Source organism: Musa acuminata, chromosome BXJ3-10, assembly GCF_036884655.1.
Source record: "Musa acuminata AAA Group cultivar baxijiao chromosome BXJ3-10, Cavendish_Baxijiao_AAA, whole genome shotgun sequence".
Lineage (NCBI taxonomy): Eukaryota > Viridiplantae > Streptophyta > Magnoliopsida > Zingiberales > Musaceae > Musa > Musa acuminata.
In genome coordinates, this window is record NC_088358.1 from 27,521,449 (window position 1) to 27,546,635 (window position 25,187).

Sequence of the window (25,187 nt, forward strand, 5' to 3'; positions counted from 1 at the left end):
AACTCGCATGAGTTTACGTATTAGTGTTGACCGAGCGGAGCAACGAAGAAGATGATGCCTACTCTCAAAGTGACCATAAACCATGCTGGCAGGTGCAAGTCGATTGTGGATTTAAGATTAAATACGGAAGCTTTCTTTGTTGAGCAATAAATTAGGTGGTTGGAATCAAGGTTTAATATCCTCACCTATCTACTGATTATTACTCATCGATGTTTTGAATCATAACTCAATTATCCATTTCAAATAAGAGAGGACAGAGAGAAAAGCTGAGAGGATATAGAAGAAGACAGGCAACTGCATGATGTAACAAGTCAAAGCAATTGTTATATGGCCATTTAGTAAGTCAAAGCATGTAATATTTGTCGATTAACCGATTAGTAAGCCGGAGAGAGGTGCCGAAGCGGTTCACTTCCCGGTCCGGTTTGAGAGACATTGCATGCAGCCACGTTTGATGCGACGACGTACTCCGTGTCGAAACGTCGGCCTGCAGCAGCGCGGAGACTCGCCACCGAGTTCATCCCCTCGCCATCTCTACGAGGCTTCTGATCCACCGCCGCAGCCATCTGCACAAGGCTGCTCGCCGGTGTCTGAGCTCTTGCGCCTCGGGAATCCCGATGGGTGTAGCGGGAAGAAGGAAGGTAGAGGGGTGGTGAGAGATGAAGGTCTCTGCAACGCCCCCGACTCTCGGCACGTCTTCGCGATTGGCGTCCTAGAGCAAGAGACGTCACTGTGGCTCTTCTTCGTCGTGGTCATTCCCATATAGACCATTTATGCTCCGCAAGATTTCATCTTGTTGTGGTACGTGTTCTGCAGAGAGCTCAGATGGCCGTGCCTGTTCCGATTCAAGATTTGGTGGATGATTCCTCGAACAGGAAAGAAGGGCTCAGACATCCCCCTGGAGAGTCAGATGCTGCTACTCGAAGCAAAGGAAGATGTACCAATGGAGGACAAAATGGTGGATTCTATTGCTTCCACTGACACCTTCTACGTACTGTTACTACCTGTGTTGCATGGCGCATTCCGTGCAAATCTACAGGGGAACTCTGCCAATGAGGTCGAGATTTACTTGGAGATTGGTTAGTTTGAATTCATTAGCTAGAGAGTGATTATGGTTCTTAGTTAAGCTTTAAACTAAAACTTCAGATTTATTGACTTAGGTGATTCAAATGTTGGGGACAATGCAAGCTTTCCCATCAATTCTGGAGATGACCCATTCAAGCTTTTGGCTATTTGCTTTGATCTCACTACAAATTTCAAATATTGTGGTCAATGTATTTGATCGATTGATAGATTGCTTGTGTAGGATATTGGCAACGCACAAGGAACATTTAGTCCTATCGAGAACAATCATAGAGAGAAGTAAGAACTGCTGACCTGATAAATTTTGACGGTATCATTTTCTGTCGGGGCATAATCCTCATCATAGTTGGAAGACAGGTCTGTTCTATATGTGGCATGCTTTGGGTGGATGCTAGGGAGGAGTCCACATCACTTCTGATGCTAGGGAGGGTGTCGATGTGCAGAATGTGCTTGAACTAACGATTCTATCTTGTTTAAATCGCAGAGTGACCATGCAACAGGTGAGTTCCATGGTGCAGCTAGAGCTACTGGAGTATGTGGAGTGTACGTTAGCTATCTGGCATTGGTAGAATTCTCATGTTACGTTATGCTATTTAATTTGATGTTCTACGTGCCGATATTTTGAGCACAGCGACAAGCCAGGGCGTCAAATTTTCGACGTACTCAGAAAGCTTGGACTCCATGATAGCTCAATCTTAAGGGCTAAAAATGCCGGACGTCCTGCTCGTGTACATGGCCGGAAAAAGGTCAGAATCTGAACAACTTCCTGGTTTAGCTTATTCGCATGTCGTTGATAGATAAAAAGTATCGACAACACTAAAGGTTTGATTTTGTAGTCTTCTAAGGATTTGGAAAGTGAGCAAGTGTTTCGGAGTCATTGGTGTTTTACACTGTCAAGGAGTAGGAAATTGGCCGATGAAAGAACAACGTGCATTAATTCTCAATGCCATGCCCATTCCGTGCAGTGTTTCACCGTCGAGCATTGAATGTATCGAAGAGATTGCTGGTAAAGATTGGAGTGGAGATTGTGCAGTACCTGCCTTCGATTCAGGTTTTGTAGTTCTTTGCATTTAATAACCAGTACATATTTAAATTTGGATATTTATTTATTTATTATTATCATGAAGGGATGATTTTATTTAGTAAAATAATATCTATTTATACAAGGAATAGATTTTCTTTAGTCATGTACTCAAATCATGTGTTTAAATCAGTATTAGAACATATAAGGAATATAAAGTTGTTATTTCATATTTATCTATATCGTGATCTTCTATCATGCCCTCGTAAGATTGAGCTTCCCGTTCCATGCATGAGTGGAACATCGGATTGATATATAAGTATATGGTATCGACATTATGGTAGTATCTTGTAGGAGTAGATATTCAATTGTGTTTTATGAAGAACAAATTTATCGTTGAGAATCCCTTTAAGATATTGCAGAACATATTTTAGTGTAAACCAATGCGCGATGCTAGTTTGATACATGAATTATGATAATTTATTAATTATAAATAAAATATTATGAGAGATAAATATCATAAGGAACCAAGTACTTATCATTATTGTATGGGATCCATAGTAGAGCTGTCATCATTTAATTTGAGTGATTCAATTATGAAGAGTGGAGTGACAAGTTTTTTTAGCATTTTGTATATTTATCTTTGATAATAAATTTTAAATATATATTTTTTAAAATTATTAAAAGTTTAAAAGATGTGAATGTTACTAGAATACATTCACATAGACTATATGATAATAATGAATCGATCTACAAATTGTTTGATCTTCATAGAATACATATGATAATAATGTCATCCATATAGACTAGTAAATACATAATACATATCTTTTATTATCGTAGGAATAAGGAGGTATCAAACTTAGAGTTCACAAAACCAACTTACATAAAAAACGAGCATATACCAGACTCTTCAAACTTAGCAAAATCTATAAATAACATTTTATAGTTTACAAATATGACACGGATACCAAGAATGGATGAAGCTAAGGGGGTTGTTGCATAAAGACATCTTCAGTTAAGATCTCATATAAGAAAGCATTGTAAATATATAATTGTTGTATATGTTAGCTTTTAGTGATAATTAAACTCAGAATAAGTTGAATTATTATTAGTTTAACAATTAGACTTATGAAATCAATACCTAGTCATTGGTGAAACATTTTAGCCACTAGACATACTTTGTATATAGTAATGGATCTATTTGGGTTCCGGTTAATTCGAAAGATCTACTTATACCCGATGATATTTTGTATGGGGTGAGAAGAAGGATCCATGTGGCATTACAGACATTATATTCCTCACATGTAGTTTTATGCCACTATAGAGATTTTTTAGCTTGGCTAATAGTTGTGAGTTCAGTAGGCTTCGATGAAGAGCTTATGGTAACCTGGAGATCAAGGATTTGATATGGTTTGATGTCCAGGTTCGGTGGTATTATTGAGTTGTATTAAAGGTATAAGAATTAGTAAAGAGTTAGTGATATAAACTTGATCAAGCTGATGTACTTTAGTGTCACTTGGTTGAGGAGAGGATAACGACATCATTTGTTGGGCTAAGATTTTTGCTCCATCGAGCATTGCAGAGTTAGTTGGTGGAGAGGTAGATAGAGCAGTTACAGTGTGCTATTGAATTGGAGTAAAAAGAAAGTATAAGTCTAGAGAAGAATTATTGGTTGATGTGATGAAAGGTACGCTTAAGGGGGTTTGAAGTATACTCATATAAACCTAGTGATGAATGGTTATTGTAGTGACTTGCATTGTTAAAGGAGTAAGATTGTTAATAACATAATATGATATAAAGAATCATAACACTTAGAGATATTTTGTGGTGACTCGCATTGTTGAAGGAGCAAGATTTTAGAAAGTAATGATAGATTCAACAAAAATAATATGGCGTGGCTATTGTTTCACAAAACACTTAGCCAATTATTCTTACTTTATTTGCTACTCCAAGAGACATCTTATTCGGTCCTTTAATAAAGTTCTTATTCAATTGAGCAATGATAGTTGGTCTCATCTCTCTTTTCTTGTTTTAAATATGTTTCATGATCAATCAGCTTGTTATACAATTCTTCAAATAATATCGGTGAATCACGTGCCCAAATTACTATCGTCAATTTCTTATATTCGTTCTCTTAGGTCATTGAGAGTATAAACAATGACTTTTTCATTATTTAATAGATAACCCATTAAAGTCAAATCATCTTAATAAGTTTTAAATTTTATATATAAGTACTTTCTTCTTGTGTTGTTTTCATCAAAGTAGATTAAAGTTTAGCATACGAGTGCGAAAGCGATTGGCGAAGGTGGTTTGTAACTTGGTTCATACTTCTGCTAAAATACTATATAAAAAGGTTAATGATGTTATAGAGCTAACGGCTTGAATGGCTTGCAGAATGAGATAATCTTATTGTAGCCATAACTTATGATCATGATTTGTTATTGAGATGGGTTCCATTGATATTTAGAATTTTTTTCCCGTGAACAACTAAGAGAGTCGTCGATGTGGTCTAATAGATCATATCCAAAGAGAAGATTGATGAATTATGCTCACTAAGATACATAGTTACCAGAGAGCTTAAAGAAGATTATAATTATTGCATTGATAGATTTAAGTCCAATAAGTTGAGATGAACTATTATTTCTTGAGGAAATAATAATTATAACATTAGATACAAAGAAGAAAAACATGCTAAAAAGATACTATAATCCAATAAGAAAAAACTAAAATCAATTGACAGTCTAGTTTGAATGCTTAAATGGTGAAGATGTGATTTGTTGGAAGAGAATAGATTTGAGAGATGTAAAGGGGAGGATCTTATCTGGGTGTGTAGAAGAGTGCGATCACTTTCGTTCTCTCCTAAGTCCTTTCGATTGCGAGTATTGATGGCATAGTTGAAAGTAGTAAAGAATGGACTATTATAGAGAGGTTGACTGTGGATCCGAGGTATTAGTGAGTTTGATGGTTGATAAGAGATGGACGAGAATGCCGGTGAAGATTCTAAGTAGTAGATAAGAGTAGAGAGAATGCCTACCAAGCAGAATTGCACAATAATGAATGATCACCAGAGAAGTTGGCCAATCACTATAGGAGGCTAATCAAATCAGCAAAGTGGAGTAGAAATGTTATAAAGCATATCATGTTAGGAGATTGGTGGGGAGGAGTCACGCGTCTTCGTCTTCAATGCAATGCGAGAATCCAAAAATAGGAAGAGTTATAAAGTATCAATGTCAATAGAGTAGGCGAAGAAGAGGAATAGCAGTCACCAACGAGATAGAGGGAGAGAGAGCCTTGTTTGAAGCAAGAAATTATGATATCATCAAGAATTTATTGTGAGATGACTGATTTTATTTATTGATGTAATATATTTATATAGATTATGAGAGATAGATTTCTCTTAATTATATGCTTAAATCATGTACTTAAATTTATGATTGATTCTTAAATCATAAATTAGTTAAAGATCAGAATATATAAGGAATATAAAGTCTTTTTATATTTACCTGTATCATGGATTTTATCCTCATGAACTTATCTACTGAAACAGTCGGTAAGACCTTGTCGCGGAGAAATCGCGTCTACGTGCCATGAACTTAGTGCACTGTCAGAGCGAAAGCTTCGATAAATGAACACACAACTCTTAATGGTTGTCCTTGAATTGTTTGCTAACGACTTGTCGTATGCATCGATTTGGATCGTAAATCGCAGGAACTCTATCGAAACTACAAAAGAGAGCAGCTGCAGATGTTCTACTGCGCATTCTGCAATTTGAGATTTATATTGTCTCACAAATCAATGTAAACAGATTTCCTTCGGATCGAATATGGTTTAGACGATGATGTCTCATAGTGTGTCAGGATTACGATGAAAAAGTCCGGTTTGCGCCTCTCGGGCTTATGGTTATGTATAATTCCGTTGGAGCTATCGTCGATCTGAGAAGCATAATTTCTCTCTCAGGGTGTGCGATTAAGATCCAAGCAAGAAGTCCGGGGCGATTCAGAGCATATTCTAGTACGTGGCCTGTTTACTGCTCGGTAGATAACTCTGAGGTGGAGTTGAATTACGATCCTAACAACGGGTTACTGAGTTATCATCTTTCAGATGCCCACTGCAAGAACAGCTTTAGCTATGTTAGGATTAAGTATCTCAAGTTTCCAAGACCAAGTTCCAATCTTTCTTAGTTTTTGCCATGGCTCTAAGTCCATTTGATCTATGATTGAACAGAACATTACCAGATGAATGAATCATCGAATTCTATACCATGAAAGGTGGTCAGAAATGAGCATCGACATGCTCTGTTTTCCTCGACTACATGCCAATTATTGTTCCCTTGCCAATTATTGAGAGAGAGAGAGAGAGAGAGAGAGAGAGAGAGAGAGATCAGGGAATAGCCTTGGCGCTGGTGACGAGCTCTACAGAGAGAGAGAGAGAGAGAGAGAGAGAGAGAGAGAGAGAGAGAGAGATCAGGGAATAGCCTTGGCGCTGGTGACGAGCTTAAACCACTGGCTCCCAGGATCGCAGTTGGCGTCGTCGCGGAGGCACTTGCATGGATTTGTGACGACGACGTTCTGGCCGACGTCCAAGCACAGGGTGCTGCCGTCACCGGGCAACGTGGTCGACACATGCATCCCCGAGTCCGAGACCAGATCCCAGGAGGAGCCCGAGTCGCTGCAGCTGTCGAACTTTACAGGCTTCCCTGATCCGGTGGCGGTCACGCACAGCGATGAATCTACGGATGTCAAGGTCCGCTGCTGGGTGTAGTGGAATGCTTGCATGTTGCCGTCGCAGGGACCAAAATCGAGCGTGTGGAATGTCAAGGAGCCCTGTCTGACGCAGAGCCCGGTGGATGGGTGGAGGATGATGATATAGGGAGGAGTTTTGGAGACGCCAGGACCTGTATCGAACATTTTGATCGCACGGTTTGTATCCGCTTTAAGCATTGGATCCAAGAAGAGGGGTTCGTCGAGTACCTTGAAATGGCTGTTGCACCGCTCGAACTTTCTGTAGCACAGTCTGGTTTCTGACGCCGGCCCAGTCATATGTTAGCATTCCATAGGACTCCCCCTTGTCGACGACGCCTTCTCGGAGGTAGTAACTCCCTTGCAAGGTCCACAGCGCCCAGTCCACGTCCTTGTCTGCTAAAAACGCCAGGATGCAACCGAAGTAGCGGTTGTCGTTCAGGTTGCCGCCTTGTTGGTCCACTCCATACTCGCTGACGAAGAGCGGCAGCTGCCGGTCCAGCAGAAACCCCGCCCTGGTGTTCACGCTCCCGGAGATGCTTCCGCAGACGTTGTTGGGGTTGCCCTTGACCCACGCGTCGCCGTTGCTGAAGGCGTACCAGTGCAGCTCGAAGACGAGCTTCCGCTGGAAGCTCACATCGACCTGCCTGTTCGCCAGGAAGCTCAGGTCGTTGTCGAAGCTGAGGCCGGATAGCACGACGAGCACGTCTTGGTTGGCGCCGTGCACGGCCTCCGCGCCCTTCTGCATGTACCTGAAGGAGGAGGAGAATTAGGAAGAGTGGGAAGGGAGCGGAAGGATGAAGACGCGAAATGACGGTGACGTACGTGAACCAGTCGTCCACGTTCTGTCGTCGACCTCTGAGCTCGTTCCGCAGGCTCATGCCGACCACGTTGGGGGTTCCTTTGAACATCGTCGCCATTTTTATTAGGCCTTGATACCACACATTAGGATCGAAATAAGTGTCTCCGAAGAAGCCATTGCCATCGGAGTTGCTGCAGCACCACCCTGGCTTGCTGATGTGGTTGTCCAGTATCACCATTATATTGTTCGCTCCAAGCTTGGCAACCACAGCCTGCTCAGTTCTCTCAGGGATTAGCGAAAAAAAGGGTCTATATATACACATATACATTTATTGGGTCAAAAGAAAGGGCATTTGAACCCTGACACATCGGATCTGTGAAAGGTGATGTGCTTTCTGCTGTTCTTGTCCTTGGTTCATGACGATCGTGCATGTTACCGAATGCATTCGAGGAGAAACTTGACGAACTGTGGCTGAAGAGAGAGAGAGAGGGTCACCTTGTAGGCTTGGAGGAGGTTGAGGTCCACGAAAGTGGGGTTGTGGAGGGCGATGAGGGGGATGGTGGCGTCGAGGCCGGCTCTCTCGAAGGACTGCCGGACGGTGAGGGAGGCCAGTGACTCGTCGGTGAGCAGGAAGGTGGGGTAGGTGAGCCGGACGCAGTTGAAGCCCATGAGGTGGATATTCCACGTGATGCTCGCCAGTGGTTGCTTGGACAAGCCCTCCGCCAGCATCAGCTCCAAGTGCGACGGCCAGTTCACGCAGGCGAGCTTGACGCGCGTGCCGGAGGCGTCCACGATCCACCGGCCGTCCGTGAAGAGGGGAGAGGCGGCGGCGAGGTCGTGCAAGGTTGCATGGAGGATTAAAGAGATAAGTAGAGGGCCGAGGAAGGAAGATGAAGGCCTCATTTTTTCGGGTTGTGGCAGTTGAAGCGTAGGACTGTTGCAGCAGCAGACCGAGATTTCGATCGTGCATATTTATAGAGGAACACAATACACTGAGACAGAATAGACAATTTAAATTATTTTTTTTTCTAAAATATACTTTTTAAGAAATGATATTTTTTTAGAGAAAAAAAATATTTCCATCACATTTAAATTATGAGAAAACATAGAATATATAATTTGCTTTCTTTGAAGACATCCATCGACGTAGAACGAGTTCGTGTCCCACTTGTGAGGAAACAAAGGAAATCCTTTTATTATGATAATAAAATAAATAAATAAATAAAAGGAAGAAATAACAACAACAACAACAACAATAATAATATGGTAAACAAATGAAAATGGTACGCATAGCAAAAAAAGTACGAAGAGAACATACCACCGGAACAAAATATGTGGGGTGACTCATCATTTTTGAACTTATCAAAATATATTCACTAACCTTTTATAAGCACAAAAGAAAGGAAAATGTTGCAGCAGAGAAGATAAAAATCAAAATCAAGTTTTCATTTACTTTCCTATTTAATTTAGAAAACTTCGCTATATGACAACTTATGGGAATTGCAATACACCACTAAGGTAATCAAAAATTACAGATAAAAAAAATGATCTAAATGATCTTGCATTAATTCACTTACCAAAAACTTGAAGAACACCTTAGATTTCAAAAAAGATACAAAGAAAATGCTTATTAATTGTGCTCCAGTGATTCGGTTTCCAATTTTTTTTTTTTTTTTGTTAAGAAGGTCAAAAATTGATCCAACATCACGCAACAGTGATTTGGAATCAAACTTCCTCCTACCTCACAACAAGAATAACTCATTATTGATGAACTTCTCTAGTGTATTCTGGTTTGCGGAGTAAAACCGCATGAACTTTCCAATGTTAGTCTGACACACAATGTGCAGTAGAGTTAGTATGGTAGAAACTAAATCCACCTACTCCTATAACAGCAACTCAATTTGGGACTAAATCTGGAATGTGACAGCAGAGATCTAATTCAAGGCAGGGAGGAATAGGATCCATAGGAACTGAAAAGAACTCCCGACACTGCTATCTTTGGCTCAACCAGGTTTCCACTAGCAGAGTGACCATGGGAGGAAGTATGCATACCTTGCTTAGTCAACGTTGAAGCAGCAGTTCCACTAAGTGACATATCTTGTTAGTAACCTGCACAAAAAAGCACAGGATGCAATATATTTTCACTTGAAATTATTTCTCTTGTTATTCCTGAATGGCCAGCTCCATTCACACATTTAGTGATGGCTGATGATTTTTAACTGGTTGCACTTGGTATAACACTGTTGCCCTGGTAAATGAAAACAAAGCAAAGAAAAACTTCCATAACTTAAGGATTAGTGAGTTGGGCATGCTTGAAAGGAAGGTTGGATCTTTCCTAGTAGTTCTCAGTTATCCTCAGCTATGACTGCTTTCTGTAGCCTGGTGGAATGAAAAGATGTGATTCAAAAACTGCTCTGGTTCCTGGCCTTCTCGAATTATCTGTTGAACACACAATAATAAATACGATCAGGTTTCGATCGACAAACAATTAATGACACTTCCAGAATACATAGAAGGATTAGCTTGACTGATCACAGTTATCAATAATATTAAAGGCTGTACATGCTACATAAGAAAGAGCCAAATCACCAGGCAACTGGTAAATGACATCTTGGGACAGCTAAATCTAAGAATCCACTGAACGAGATGTTATGATTTCACATTGAAGGTACTCCATTTTCTCTAGTTTTTTCAAAAAAAGAAAAATTTTGTGACAATTAATTTTCATAATAATTATTATTCCAACTAAGTCCCTTTTCCACTTTTTCCATATCAGAAACTGCCAACTGCATGGTTATTCACCCCCAAGCTACGATCTCTGCCATAAATCATCTCGAGTTGTCAACTTCCAAAAGAGGATGATAGTAGCGGCAAAGATGGAATGTCAGACAACCTCCTAAATATACAGCATATGTAGTATGGCTAAATATGAAGTTTTGCACAATTTCTCAAAAACATAGAAAAAAAAATAAAGAAGAGAGTGTTAAGTGAAGGCTTTAAAACATAGTAAGAGGGATATATACTTAAAGAGGTTTTATTATGAATCATGCTAATCCAGTAAGATAATTAAAGAGTGAAGCCCAGTACATAAGAAGTAAATTTACACGATAATTATTCAGCCCAACCACATAAATTTAGAAACACGAGTCTCTTCGTGTCGTTGCAAATGGTTATTCATGAACAGTACAACTGTACAATATCTCAAGAATGACGGAGTTCATGAATTCATCGAAAGTAAACCTTCATGTAGGGAAAGATGGTTCAATATGAAAATATTACAGAATTCACAATGGAAAAAAAATTGATATCAAATTGCCTAATCAAAAGTTGCAGAAAAGCAGTTATTGTACATATATATTGGTAGAACCTAAAACAAAACTGCAAGATCTTGGAATTACAGAGACCTGCTATCATCTTCACACACTTGACTAAATCTAAATCTAAAAGACGCAGAGGAACAAGTTGAATGAGCACAACAATGTCTGCAATATTGCCTAGTACAGTTCCGTTACCAGTTTGATAGATTACCGATACACGAATCAGGGTAAACCAGATGGTATAGAGCCTTTAATGCTTGGTATGCTTCGTAAAGGCTCGTATAGCCCAGTACAGGCTCTATAACCAGAAGTTCCTTTTTTTGCTTTGTTAAACATTTTCCAAAACTTGATATGTACTAATGAAGCTATTTGCTGTCCAGTAATGAGGAACTCTCTATAATGATTCTTTTTTAAACATAAAAATCTCACTTCCTTGAAATATTGCAAACCTTAACTCATGATAATTTTTAAATAAATATTACTCCTCAATTGCAACATGACCGATGAACCCTTCACAATTTTATTCCCACTAACATTAATTTTAGACACAAAATTGTCTTTACAATTGTCCTTCAAATTATTCTTTAATAGAACAAGCATCTCTCTTCTGGGTGCTCTTCCTGGCTTGTGATACAACAAACTGATTTTTTGAGCTGCAATGATACATATAGCAAATTCTACATGCGTACATGCCATGTCTTGGATCGATATGACCACATTGTATAGCTGTAACATACAATGACATATTTAGGCACCAGAACCAATGCCTAGAAGCTTTCCTGCTTCCTATTTGTACTGGGAACTCAAGTGATTGAACCGCACATTATTTCAGCCTCTTATTGTGTGCCAATGTCCGAGTTAGTTCATGGAAAGTCGAGTAAAATTAGAGGCTGTCGCCATTGTCGGGTTTTGCAATAATTGAACATCTGGATTACAGTCTATTGCATTACAAGTGTTTTTTTATCAAAACAAGCCTAGTCTCAATTTTTGTGTGTAGCACATGATTTATCCAAAAGAGCAAGGTACCAGACGAAGAATATAGGGATTGTCAAATTCAGGTGCTAAATCTGATGATGCATAATTTAGACAAATTATGAACTTTCTCCAAATATATGCTTTCCTACATACAAAATCTAATGCAGAATAAGATTCTTTACTTTTATTAATCACATCCATGCAACTTCTCCTAAGAGGAAGTTGATGATGCATATGCATATGAACATTCTGTGACCTCCAAGACCAAGACAATGTAAACATTGCATTTATATCTAACCTCTGCAACTTGTATAGTCACCAAAATGACATTAACAGGATGAGCTAAATCTCAAAAACAGTAAAGCATTAATCTGAACTAGGTTGATTATATGTGTAGAATCTTGTCAGGAATTGATGATAATTGTTAGAATCGGCTTTAATTAGAAGGCTAATTTAGTATTTTAGGTGTTTAGACATCATATTTGTTTGGGACAACAGTTAGATGAGATTGGTATGGTCTTATTGGCTACAATGGATTAGATATTCCATCTCCTTTCTATCTAGAGCCTGCTTCCTTCTAAAGAAGGTGAGGGGTAGAAGACAGGTTTTCGTTGTGAAGTTGATCAGAGAGGAGAAAAATGAAGAGAAGACAGACAACGTGCATTACCATTAGGAAGACGTCAGGATCCTTTCTAGATTTCTCTTTCTCTATCTCGATGATTGCTGTAGGAATCATCTCTTCACTTTCTGTTAGCAGTATGATTTCACCTTGTTATTATTTTGCTCGTGACTCAAGTATTGTAAATCCGATACTTTTACCATGCTGATTATTAAGTTAAGGATGTTTGTTTCTTCACTCCTTTGTGTACTTGAAAGATCTAATCTAAATTGGTAAAAGGTGATATCATTTGCACCATGTCGTAGTTGCTGGAGTGAAAAGACATGGTTGTGGAAGTTTGTAGAGCTTTGAGTGGACATAGAAAGGTAGATAGAAGAAAAAGATGAGAGCCGAGTAAAATAGGAGACAATTAGGACTTAGGAGAAGGGAAGATGCGAACGGCAAGAGGTCATCAGGTGGGGTTGGATCGGGGCAGCTGCTGTGACGTGTAGGTCGCTGATCTTGCATCCTTGTTAGATCGCATGCCATAGGCGAGTCCCCCAGCACCCAACAAGCAGCCCTCCTTCAGCAGCTCAAACGCTGGCCTGCAAGCCCAGCCCACCTGCACCAGCCACGGCTCGCAGGCATCCTTGCACAGATCAGCCTGTAAACCGTGGCGCAGGAAAGCCTGCTTGCAGACCTAAGCACATCAGCAAGCCTGCGCACGTCAGCACAGGGCATGGGAATTCTTGCATGGTCCTTTGCAGGATGTGCAGCCAAGTGCCTTGTTAATATCATGCTTTCCCTGGTGGTCTTTCCTCAATTGTTCGACGTGCATCTCTGATTGCCCATGTGTTGTACAAAGCTATGTACCATCGTGCACACTCTTTGACCAGCCAATAAGACTCCCCTCCACCACGTCTCTTGAGAGACTTATGCTCCACTCCCTTTGTACAGTCACATATGCGAATATCTAGCCAATGCACAAGGCTGCAACCCAAATGCAGCCTCAGCAGGCCCCTGTCTACTGTAATCTCAGCAGAGTGAAGCCCACTGCACCCATAGACCAGGCCTCACATTGTCCAACTTGTATTTCCAGGAAATAGTAGTAGATATTAGCTCAACTTCAGTTATAGGCCAGCCCCACAAGCCAACTTGAAAGCCAGCCGGCAGGACAGCTCTGCAAGCTAGTTTCATAACATGCCTGCCTGTATAGTTGCAATATCCCCTCTCCATTCCCCAACTCATGCTAATGCCCCTTAAATGACACTGTTATCCTCCTTTGTTCCATCCATCTATCTCCCCGGAACATCCCTCCTCTTATCCTCCTCCTCTTCTTCCTTCTTCTCTGCTGCTAGACAATGCCAACATTGAATGGCGGCAGCGTCAGGAGAAGAGGGCAGTGGTAAGAACAGTGCTCGCAAATGGTGGTGGCAGCATCACAAGAAGAGGGCTCGTGAATCACTGTTTTTGGTTTTCTTTACATGAGTTGGACCGAAACCAGCCAAAACAGGGGAGTGATCTGCGTACTAGTCCACACTCAAATCGGTACGTACAGCCCGTTACATACTGTTCTGGGCGGCACGATAGTCCTTGGAGATACTCATGATAATGGAGATCATGATGTCGAGGACGTTGAGAATCATGATGATTGTAGGTCAAGACAGATCCTAACTTTTTAAGATCTGGAAGTTAAATCTAATATGATCTAATATAATCTCATTCTTATGAACATCATGTCAACTCATTTCATCCGTGCCAAATGCGGTCAACTACTGATGATATTTTATCGACTTGCACTTTTATTTGGTTTGCTAGATGATTACTTATGGATGAGTATCTTCCATGATATATATCCATATATATCAAAAAAATCTATTTTTAGATATACTAGATGTTACATAATGAGCTCATGATGCATGAGATACAAAATCATGAATGAATATATTATGATGATTATGAACATTAATTCCTACTGGCAGCAAATCAATAGTGGTAGCATGATTACCTTTGGCAATTAATGGACCGGGCCGTCAAATGTGACGACCGAATGATATCCTGCTAGGGGAGATTTATTTATCACCATGGTGGGTGAGACACCACTTCAGTAGTTGAGGGGTGTATGATTCTCTCTATTGGAGAGTAAAGTCATTCCCATCAGTAAGATGTCTTCATCTATTGTTGGATGAGTGCATCTTGGGCATTCAAATTTAATGCCATGATGAAGGATGTATGTTTGTGATGATGCATTATTGCATCCTTAAATTCTTCCTCCTTCCCAATTGGTATCTGTTATGTTGTTTTTCATATTTAGTATGGATTTATGGGGGAATTCTTTTGGGACTAGAGTTGGGATGTTGATTGGAGCATTATATACATGAACGACTATATACCTTGGTTGTATATATTAAAAATATACAACTCCTAAAGATGAATTTTTGAAGCAGTGATTCATGCAAGGTGCAATTTACTCAGTAGGTATGCAAGTTAAATTGTACCGAAGCATAAAAAATTGATATGGAGTGTAAGCAATTATTGTTTCAAGGCAACTTTAATATGTTTATTACCAGACAAATCTAGCATCCTCTCAAATTTGTAAGTCAATATAAAATACCTGGTCCAAAAAACAAGCCTGTGGGAACTTCAAAGTTTTGGAAGTTTAGGTTCAGAAAAATCCTGCTGCATTATGTTTTTTTTTCCTTTGTATTAAATACAAGTCTGAGGATAGATTCACCCTTGTTTAATGATACAGTCTTCTAATCTCAGTCAATCATAGACAACTAAGTAGTTTGTTCCATTGCAATTAAGGTAGTCTAATAGATAAATGCCTCAATAATCCTAGTTAAAAACAAGTAGTACACAGCTATCATGAGCTGGAATATCCAACATGACACTGCACATTATTCACATGAAAGATCCTATTTTTCTTCAATGACAAAGATTATCAAATAACAAGTAATTATGGATTTCAACAAATAACATATTTTCTGAAAACACTTTGAAGGCAGATATTTCCCTCAAAACAAGACCTCATTTGAAATCAGAATAACGTTACTAGAGCATATAGGTCAAAAAAAGTTCACCAGGTTGAAGAAATTATTGCATACCTGTACAGGAGTATCCATTGGAGTACCCATGCGACCAAAAAACTCAGTGCCAGCCCTATCCAAATATATATGCCCATCTTCTTCATTCCCTCTACCAACTTCATTCCTACTATCTCGTCCTAACCACACATATATTTTCTTCATCATTGGTTTTCTTGAACCCAATTTTGATTCTGATGCTAACAACAGGAATATTGATTCAGAGTCGAGGACACCAGGGTGAACATCTTCCACTTTATCCATATCTGGCCACCTAAAAAGAACCGGATGAATTAATTGGTTATGCTCATCAGCACAATAAGTTTCATCTTCTGCTTCATCATCCGGATCAGAAGCACCTAATGAGAGTCGTCGCTCTAAATCAAATGTTTCTTGGTATTCTTCCACTTCAGAAATAAAAGGAGGAGACAGGCACCAGTCCCTCACAATATCTGTTGAAGAGAGCCTTCCTTCGGTATCACCAGCTGATGGCACTAGAAACAGAGAAGGAGCATTGCCACCCCTGCGTTCAGCTAATGATCTCAAATCCTTCCCCTTCACATTTCCAGAACTTGAAGATTGCAACTCCGGATTCAGCTCAGTTTGTGATGCCCTATGCAATTCCGACCTTGGCGGTGACAAATTGTTCCAATCTGAGGAAGATGACGAGTTTGGTGAGAAGGTAGACAGAACCGAAGCAGAATCAGCTGACGAGGATGATGGTGTGGTGCTCGACTCAACCGAGAACGACCCTGGAGATCGAACTGCATTGCTTGCCCGCAGATCCTCCTCTCTAAGACTCCTGCGCTCCACCACTGCCTTTATTATATCCTTCCAGTCCCTGCTTGCGAACTTGCGCCTCAAGCGGCACCAACCACTATCCTTCACAGGGGTTATCGTCTCGGGACCTGTCCACATCTTCGAGAGTGGTGGTGCCGCTCTAGCTCTCGCCGTAGCCCTGCGGAAGATGTCATAGTCGAGATCATAAAGCTCCACTCTCCTATTTCCAACGATCTCTTCGGGAACGGCGGATAGGGGCTCGTCAGTGAGGGCGGCCCAGAATGCTGCAGGCTCGGAACCCTCGTTGACGGTGATGATAGGACCCTCGGCACGCTCGTAGCGGACGACCTGGAGCGCGGCGGTGGCGGCAGCGGTGGCCATGGAGGGTCCGCAGCAGTGGCCGAGCCAGACGTAAATGGCGGAGGGCACGTGGACGACGAACGCGCCTCGGGAATCGAGGATGCCTGCGCCGTCGGTGGAGCTGAGGTCGACGGACTTGGGGACGAGGTAGAGGGGATCATAGGGGGACTGGGGGGCCATGCGGTAGGCGCGGAGGGCGGCGGAGCCGGGGGTCGGGGGGAGGGCGTGGACGCGGCGCTGGCAGCGGAGAAGCTGAGCGGCAAAGCCGAGGTTGGGGTCGACGGAGGGGCGGACGGCGCGGACAGCTCGGAGGGCGTCGTCGAAGGGGAGGGCGCGGCGCCACATGAGGTAGGCGACGACAAGGGCCGCGGAGCGGGAGGCGCCGCGGCGGCAGTGGACGAGAGCGCGGCCTCGTGGGGCGGCACGGGCGCGCTCGAGGAAGTCAAATGCATCGTAGAGGACCGGGGCGAGGTCCTCAGCGGGAGAGTCGCGGAGCCACAGCGTCCGGTAGGCGAGCTCGCCGCGGAAGTGGTCGGGGCAGGCGGCGCCGGCGCAGTTGAGCACGTGGGTGATGCCGTGGCGGCGGAGGGCCGCGCGGTCACGTGCCACCGAGTCGCCACCCAGGTAGACGTGGTCGTCAACGCGGGAGACGTCGCCGTCGCCGTCGTCCGCAGCAGCAGAGGCAGCAGCGGCAGGAGTGGAGGAGGCGGAGGGCGTGGCGGGCCAGTGGCCGGAGTCGTCGGAGGCGGGGCAGGGCCAAGCGGCGAGGGGTGGGGGAGGAGGGAGCGCGAGGCGGCCGGGTTTGGGCGGCCGGCTGGGTTGGGGATTGGGGTTAGGGTTAGGGTTGGAAATCGAGCGGGAGGTCCAGGTGGCTGATCGGAGAAGGGTCTTGCGGGGAGTTCCGGAGGAGGAGGGAGGATCCTCGCCGTCCATAGTATTCTGCTCCGTCTTCCTATCTCAGTGGCAGGGGGAAGAAAGAGTCCATTGCTGATGGAGCAGAGAGAAAAATTGTTTTGGAGAGAGACGACTAGAACAGGAAGAATTCAACGGCGGAGTAAAATTTGGCGGCTGCGAGTTTGCGTTGTCGTCAAATACAAATATGAACAAAAAGAAAAAGGAGAAAGAAAGGTTCGGTGGATTCCTTCGTTGGTTAGTTCATATAATTATGGCTGATGGTGGTGCTGTGGGCAGGGGAAGATAAGGGAAGCAGAGAGAAGGGGGAGGATAAAGATGGGGCTGGTGGTACGGAGCGAGGGAGGGACAGGGGGAGGCTTCGCTTGCCGTGCTTGGGGCGCCTAACGGTTTGACCGACGGTGAGGCGGTCAACGCCATGTCGGCGATGGCCGCTGCCCTCGTTCGTTCGCGACTGTGACACGTGTGTTGGGGCCACTCAGGTCGCGATGTGAGATACGAATTGCGCACGTCCCGGGTTCGCGACTCCATTCGTCGTAGCCACAGATTCACGGGGCCACCCCGTCTCGAGGTCAGGCCGAGGGGACCAGGCCCCGCCAGGACCCACAGGCTTGTTGCAATGACAAGAAGGGTAGGAAACGAAGTGGATAGGAAACTAGTAGCGGTTCCATGAGAGTAAAACTGGAAGGAGAACGCGTATAAGATTGTGGACGGATGACGACGGCATGTTCCCAACAAGCTTTTCAATCGTAGACATTTATCGTCTACTCTTTGATTAAAAGGCTGATTAGGATAACAAATCATCATCACAATGGAAAGAACAAGAAATTACTGGAAAAAAGAGGATGTAATCTGTCACTGTTGCATAGCTAAAACATAAAACCACAAAATAAACACAATTTAAATCGCCAAAATTCACAAAGTGCAATAATTGATCAAGATTGAACAGTTCAATGTAAAGAATAACAAAGCTGTCAGCAGTTCAACTTCATGTGAAACCTAGAAAGTGGCAGAAGAAAAAAGATGCTCAAGCAAGGAGACAAGTCCTTTCCACAGAAACACGCAACTCGATAAAAGAGTGGGAAAAGAGCAACATCATCATCAGGTCCATAGGCCACATCATGTTTGAGTTCTATACATGTACAATGAAGATTAGAAAGTGCACGAGTGAAGGAAATGGCGAGGCAGAACCTCGAGCAACTTTTATGTTTCTCAGGTACAGTTCACTACAGCAAAGCTTAATGGCGAAAGGTTTTGTTGTCAAAAGCTTTTATGAATGAGGAACAAGGAAATGACTTTTGACGTGTACAACTACCACCAGCTTAACATTGCAAGCGCATCAAAAGATTTTAAGCTGATTTAGTGTATAACTCTGATGGCAGTAGCTCATCCCAAGATTGCGAGTGGAAACAAAAACTGAAGTTATGATGAATTCGAGTGTCTTGATCTTGGAAAGGATTGTTGCTGCATCTCATTGACAGTGCTCATTGATAGTTGCCCTTGTAATAAGTGCTCTATCCAACCCAACCTCTTCAAAATTATCAGTTGAATCCTTTCTTCAAATCCAAGAAGATGAAAATGGATTTTCTACTGTTCTTAATAGAGAAGGATGTACTGATGGCCGTCAATAAATCATCGTCTCCTCCACATTGTTCCTCCAAGAATTTGGTAACATTATAAACCTGAACAGGTAAAGAAGTCAAAAAACAGAATAAAGATTTATCTGAATGACAAACAAACAAGAAACATGAATGTTATTTACTGTATGAAACAGATATAGTTCATTTGATTTTATTTTATTTTTGTCATTGTCTTCACAAAAAACAATTTTAAAAGGCACCATTTGGCATCAAGTTCAATTTATGGTTTTTGTTCCCACTTCCCAGAACAAAGTTGGAAGATGAGCCGAAGCATGCTCTATAATATCATCTTTGCTCTATTCTTATCAAAATGTTAAAGCTTTTTGGAAACATTTGTAAGCAAATTTTGTGCTTCCAAAAATTTGGCAAACAGAGGAAATACAATGAACATATAGTCATTGACCATGACCTGACCTGTGGGATTCTCGGTGGTCTTCCCTGATGAATAAACCTCCTTCCTCACTGTGACCATGAAACTCGTCACCTTAAAAAAAATATATTACAAGCTAAAGCTAAAGTTTCACCTGGTATAATGTTTTAGAAGATGAAGGGTGTTAAACAGGCAACCTAAGTAACCAAGTGCCATGGAGTCAGGCAGCCACCTAGTGATACTAAGTTGGGAAGCTATTTTAACCAATGCAATGGAAGTATGCTATGGTAGTGACAACAGCAACTACTGTCAATAGAAGCAGCAGTTGCTGATTCACAACTCATTTGATTGCTACATTGACAGTTGCAGCATCAGAGAAGGTGTCAGGAGAGATTTTGAGGCATCTAGAAGTATATTATAATGAGTAACAAGTCCATTAACTGAAAAACCACAGTATGATGCATTTGCAACATCAAAAGTACTTCAAATGAGTCGATCAGTCACTGCAACAGGAAACTCAGCAGTCATTTAATATCCACAGCAATCAAATCAGTGCTTATGGAGTAAATTAAAAGACTCGTAAGCCATCCCAGTCTAAGTGACTGCCCAGGCAGGCAAGCAGATTGTTGTTTTAAACAATGTCTTCTCTTAAACACACATACTACATCAAGCATTGGGCCAGCATAGCACATGCGAACATGGGGCACACTGTTACATGAAATTGACATCACTCATCAATTTAAAGGGTCCAAGAAAGATATATCCAGGACCTATTTCACTTTCATTCCTAGGACAGGATTCCACACAATTTGATATAAAACATGATTTTCTCTGAAGCATCCATTTAATCTAGCATAATTTCTTCCATAGTATGGCTTTCAATTAAAAAAAATAACTTAAGATACTACTAGAATACTCTTGCAATGTGGATAGTGATAGAGTCTGAAGCGGCTCTGATACCATGATAGAGTATGAAATGTAATTACAAAGTATGCTTGAGATAGTGAACTTGGTGGCTATTTATACATATTAGCAGAGATGATTTTCCTCAACTGTTCAGAGATTTCCTTGTGCAGTTGAGGAAATCTTATCTACTATCAGACAGCATATCTCATATGTTAGTGTCTTTGGCATGTTGGTCCATCTCTTGATCCATTTTATTGGTTAAGAGGATGGATAGACTCTCTCTTCTTTTTCAGTCTAAAACAACATTAATCACCTCCCCTCTTCTTGTCATTTTCTTTATCTTCTTTTTTTTGCATTAGCAATCTTAAAGAATAACAGTCTGATTAAACCGGAAGATTTAACTGGACATTAAGCATGATTTAAACAAGAAACTAACTTCTGTGACCCATACACAGTTATTGATGTTTCTTGAGAAGTAGAGTAATCGATAGATTTTTGATCTGTAGTCTCTCAAGTAATAAAGAAAGGTGCAACTACTGGGAAAATGGATCAAGAAGTTGTTCTGCTTTTGCAAAAGCAGTGACTTTGTAGAGTAAATATTACACCCGATGCTCAGACAAGTCTGAAGATTGTTATGGAGAGTTCCTTCAAAAAAACTCATCAAGATCATATTGCTTGCATGCCTATTCAATGCCCTTATTTTCATTTGCATGTCCATTTTCAAAGAAGAACAACTATATCTCAACATCATAACAATTCAATCCTTCTCCCATCCAAAAGGTAAGTAGCCTGATATAGAGCATCATAAGATTTAGGCTGGATCAACATGACCGACCATTCACCCAATCTTCAGTCAAATACATGAGCAAGTTAAATCTGAGCCGAGGGATTGCTACGGTTTATGTTAGCAAGAACAAAGATCCACCTTCTGCATACAGATTCATACTCATGCGACTAAGAGGGAGCAACCACCAATGTTGCCCTAAAACTAAGAAAACAATTTAGAACAATGGAGAATGAAAAGTAATTGTGGAAAGCATTACACATTTCAAGCACATGAATCATGCAGAATTGACTTAGTTCTACTGCTCATCCTTCAGAATGGGGAAGTTGTAGACATTCTGAGATACATCAAGAAACTACAGAATAGAAGGAAGGAGACGTACCAAACAAAAGGAAGCCCTTCAACCAGAAGCCCCTCCTCTAAACCCGGATCCGGAGTACATCCAAGGAAGAAGAGTAGCAATGTCAAACAGATACCTTTGCTCTTCCTGTAATCTTGTCTGCTTGTTCTTCCTCTTCCGATCTCCATCGCTCCCCCGCTCCTCCCTCATTTGTTCTGGCGAGGGAAGCTTTTGGTGACACCGTTCAGAAACTCTATTGCCTTGCCAAGGGCCAGTTTGACACCCTTCGCAAACTCAAAGAGGGACAAAGCCAGACCACTGACACACGAAACACCGGTACATGGGCGATGTTTCGAAGAGGAGTGGAGGAAGAGGTGGAAGGAAGAAGAGGAGGAGGAGGAAGCGTACCGTCGACGGCGAGCAGCGACGGGCGGTAGCACGAGGCAAGACGCACTCGCGTTCCGGCGAAGTGGTGGCGCGAATGCGGGCCCTAAAAGCTCCAGTTAATGGGTCAAGGCGGACCGCCCGAATCGGAGGCCGTCCGTGTAGCGGTTCACACCCGGACCGGTACGTATCGCCCGTTTCGTGCCGGTTCGGGCGAAACGGCGGTCGAAACACCACGCTGCATTCATCGACGTGTCACACCTTCGTGCAATTGACAGTCAAAGAATGTTCGGTCCACGAAGGATAAAGTCAACCACGGAGGTCATGTTACCCCTCGGCCGATGATGGAGGCCACCGTGTTCGCATGATCACCCTTCCCTGCACTGCTACTCCAGCATCCTTTGGGCCCATGAAGAGCCCCCACAAATCTTGCGCGAGCAATGCAAGATCTATTTGGCTTTCCACTGGTCAGTCGATTGGGTACTAAATATAAGAAGCCACCATCAACCAAGGGAGCTCCCACAATTGAAGGCAAAGAAGAACCAATGGCTGCTTTGCTCTCGTGTCAAGTCAGGGTTCTCCTCCTCCTCCTCCTCCTCCTCCTCCTCCTCTGTTATCTCGGGCCTTCTGCGGCGGTGCTGTTCTCCTCCCTCCCTAAGACTCTCATAGTCACTGCATCCCCAAGTCCAGGCCGAGGTCTGTACCTTCTGTTCCAGCATCATGGATTAACTGGTTTCTTATTGAATTCTAGTCATTGATTTATTCTGCGAAAGATTTTTTTCATTGATCATGTCATCATGCTCGATCGTTCTTAAGAAAAGAATCATCTGCAAGCCTCCTTCCCATCTTTCAGTACCTTTCAACTACTGTGGATGATGTTCTTAAGCTCCCTGTTTCCCTGGCGGAAATGCACCGCTGTTTCTTTTATGCTTTCTTTTTGTCTGACGGTCTTTCGTGTGACACATGTCTTTTATCTTTTGCCTATGCAACAAAAGGACGACGGTGTGTTGGAAATTTGTCCTTTACAAACGAAAGAATATTCCAACACCACTCAGAGGAAAACGATCCTCTCTCTCTCTCTCTCTCTCTCTCTCTCTCTCTCTCTCTCTCTCTTTGTGTTTGTGTTTGATGATGGGACAAGAAGTTCTCTTGGCATCGGTTTCTGAAGTATTCTCATTCGTATGATACATGCAGTGTTGTATGCTGGCGTCGACCAGATGAACGTGACCTGGGCGATCAACCAGAGCCTGCCGGGGGCCACCGTCTCAGCCTACAAGAAGGTGAAGGTGAGCTTCTGCTACGCTCCGGCGAGCCAAGCCGACCGCGGGTGGCGCAAGACGGACGACAACCTAAAGAAGGACAAGACGTGCCAGTTCAAGATCACCACCCAGCCCTACGCCACCGCCGGCTCCGTGGCGTACACCGTGGAGCGCAGCATCCCCACGGCCACCTTCTTCGTGAGAGCCTACGTGCTGGACTCCGAGGACGCGGAGGTCGCCTACGGGCAGAGCACCGACGCCCAGAAGACCACCAACCTGTTCGACGTTGTCGGGATCACGGGCCGGCATGCGTCGCTGGGCATCGCCGCAGCGTGCTTCTCGGCCTTCTCTGTCGTCGCGCTCGCTTTCTTCTTCGTCGTCGAGAAGAGAAAGGCTAAGAAGTAAGGAAGCAGCAATCGATACTATTGCCGTATATGCCTCAATAACGAATTCATATTTGAATCCAATAAGTTTATGGATCCAAAAGAAACATGTCCAACATTTCTTCTATATTAGAGACAAGAGATGTGATGCTTCGGATCAAACTTGCGGAGCATAGGTACCGTACCCGAGTCCGATAGTGTCCGGGCAGATACAGACCCTCTCAATGAACCAAAAATTTGTGAGACAAGAAACGTGTGGGGCCGTGAACATATCTACAGAAAGATGGGTTATATTCGTCCAATCATAAACTTAGAATCTGATTCCTGTCTGCCATGGCCTCATGCATTGATTAATTTATAAAGAAAATTCATATACATCCCTCCAAAGTCATAATATTTTATTTTATTTATTTTTTTATATAAAAATTATTTGTCCGGACATGTGGCCTCCTAACTAGTAAAATAAAAAATAAAAATTCTTAACAATCGATCAAACGAAAAATATTTGAAAATATTTTTTTCTTACATAGAATATTTTCTTTGATAGCTAGCGACCAAATTTGGGTAGGTAATCAAAACTCTACTTAATTCATCTTGAACCTAACATAGGCATTGGATGATGGAGTTTACAAGACATTGGTATTGAATACAGGTTAACCCTCACATTAGATATTGAAAACCTGCTATACAAGCCGAATGACTCCTAATGTAAGTTAAGATAGGATCGAGTCGGGTTGGTCTATTGCTCCATGTCGATCATCATTTTTTTTTTTCTTATCATTTTGGTATTAGAGGAAGGATTGAGATGCCACAAGAGCATCATCCTATCGATTCTTTGAACGAGTGTCCCAACGAAGATGTCTCGGTCCCCACTTACAATACTATCACTAAATCTGGACAACAATAGATGTTATATTCTACCAAAGCTTCTAAGATTGCTTACACTCTATTTCGATACCAGAGGTTGTTCAACGATCATAGATTCTTTTTACTGTTGAATGTATCAATATACATGATGGCTTCGATCAAAGTCTTTCTTAATCTAACATAACTAGTGCAAGCCCTGACTGGGATGATGAAATCTATCATCCCCTTCATCCCGTGATTAGCTCAACTCTTGGCTACACACACTAACCAACAATAATAGCAACAACCACTACCTCCAGCACCGGTGAACATTCCTCACCCGGTCAAAATGCTCGATAAGAGATAGACCTACTCAACCCTTTCCCGCCTGCCTTAAGCTAACTTAGGTTTCTAATCACTATGATCAACTACTTCACAAAATGGGTGGAAGCTGAACCACTTACCTCTATTATCAAAAAGCAAGTTGAGACCTTTATATGGACAAATATCATCACAATGTTTGAAACTCGGTTGAATAAAAAGAAGACATCTTTCTAACCTCAAAGGGAGGACACTTTGGAGGACTAAGGGATGAGAAGTGG

The 25,187-nt window shown here is 42.2% G+C and overlaps 3 protein-coding genes and 1 long non-coding RNA gene across 4 annotated transcripts; 1 reads left to right on the forward strand and 3 right to left on the reverse strand.

Annotated features, from left to right (window-relative positions):
- Positions 1-6,381: 6,381 nt before the first annotated feature.
- Positions 6,382-9,579, reverse strand: LOC135651796 (glycosyl hydrolase 5 family protein-like). Its single transcript, XM_065172221.1, has 4 exons — positions 8,141-9,579; positions 7,669-7,916; positions 7,075-7,595; positions 6,382-6,998 (listed from the first exon to the last, which is right to left on the reverse strand). The coding sequence occupies exons 1-4, from the start codon at positions 8,546-8,548 to the stop codon at positions 6,568-6,570; spliced, it is 1,608 nt and encodes a 535-aa protein (XP_065028293.1). The 5' UTR covers positions 8,549-9,579; the 3' UTR covers positions 6,382-6,567.
- Positions 9,580-9,771: 192 nt separating this feature from the next.
- Positions 9,772-17,991, reverse strand: LOC135651795 (protein-tyrosine-phosphatase MKP1-like). The gene is made up of 2 exons (XM_065172220.1): positions 15,643-17,991; positions 9,772-10,084 (listed from the first exon to the last, which is right to left on the reverse strand). The coding sequence occupies exons 1-2, from the start codon at positions 17,692-17,694 to the stop codon at positions 10,001-10,003; spliced, it is 2,136 nt and encodes a 711-aa protein (XP_065028292.1). The 5' UTR covers positions 17,695-17,991; the 3' UTR covers positions 9,772-10,000.
- A 761-nt stretch (positions 17,992-18,752) lies between these two features.
- LOC135651057 (uncharacterized) lies at positions 18,753-22,374 on the reverse strand. Its single transcript, XR_010501725.1, has 2 exons — positions 21,756-22,374; positions 18,753-19,355 (listed from the first exon to the last, which is right to left on the reverse strand). It is a non-coding gene; the product is annotated as an uncharacterized LOC135651057 (long non-coding RNA).
- A 121-nt stretch (positions 22,375-22,495) lies between these two features.
- On the forward strand, positions 22,496-24,041 carry LOC135651056 (high-affinity nitrate transporter-activating protein 2.1-like). Its single transcript, XM_065170845.1, has 2 exons — positions 22,496-22,793; positions 23,292-24,041. Exons 1-2 carry the CDS (start codon positions 22,538-22,540, stop codon positions 23,759-23,761), a joined length of 726 nt encoding a protein of 241 aa, XP_065026917.1. The 5' UTR covers positions 22,496-22,537; the 3' UTR covers positions 23,762-24,041.
- The last annotated feature ends 1,146 nt before the right edge of the window (positions 24,042-25,187 follow it).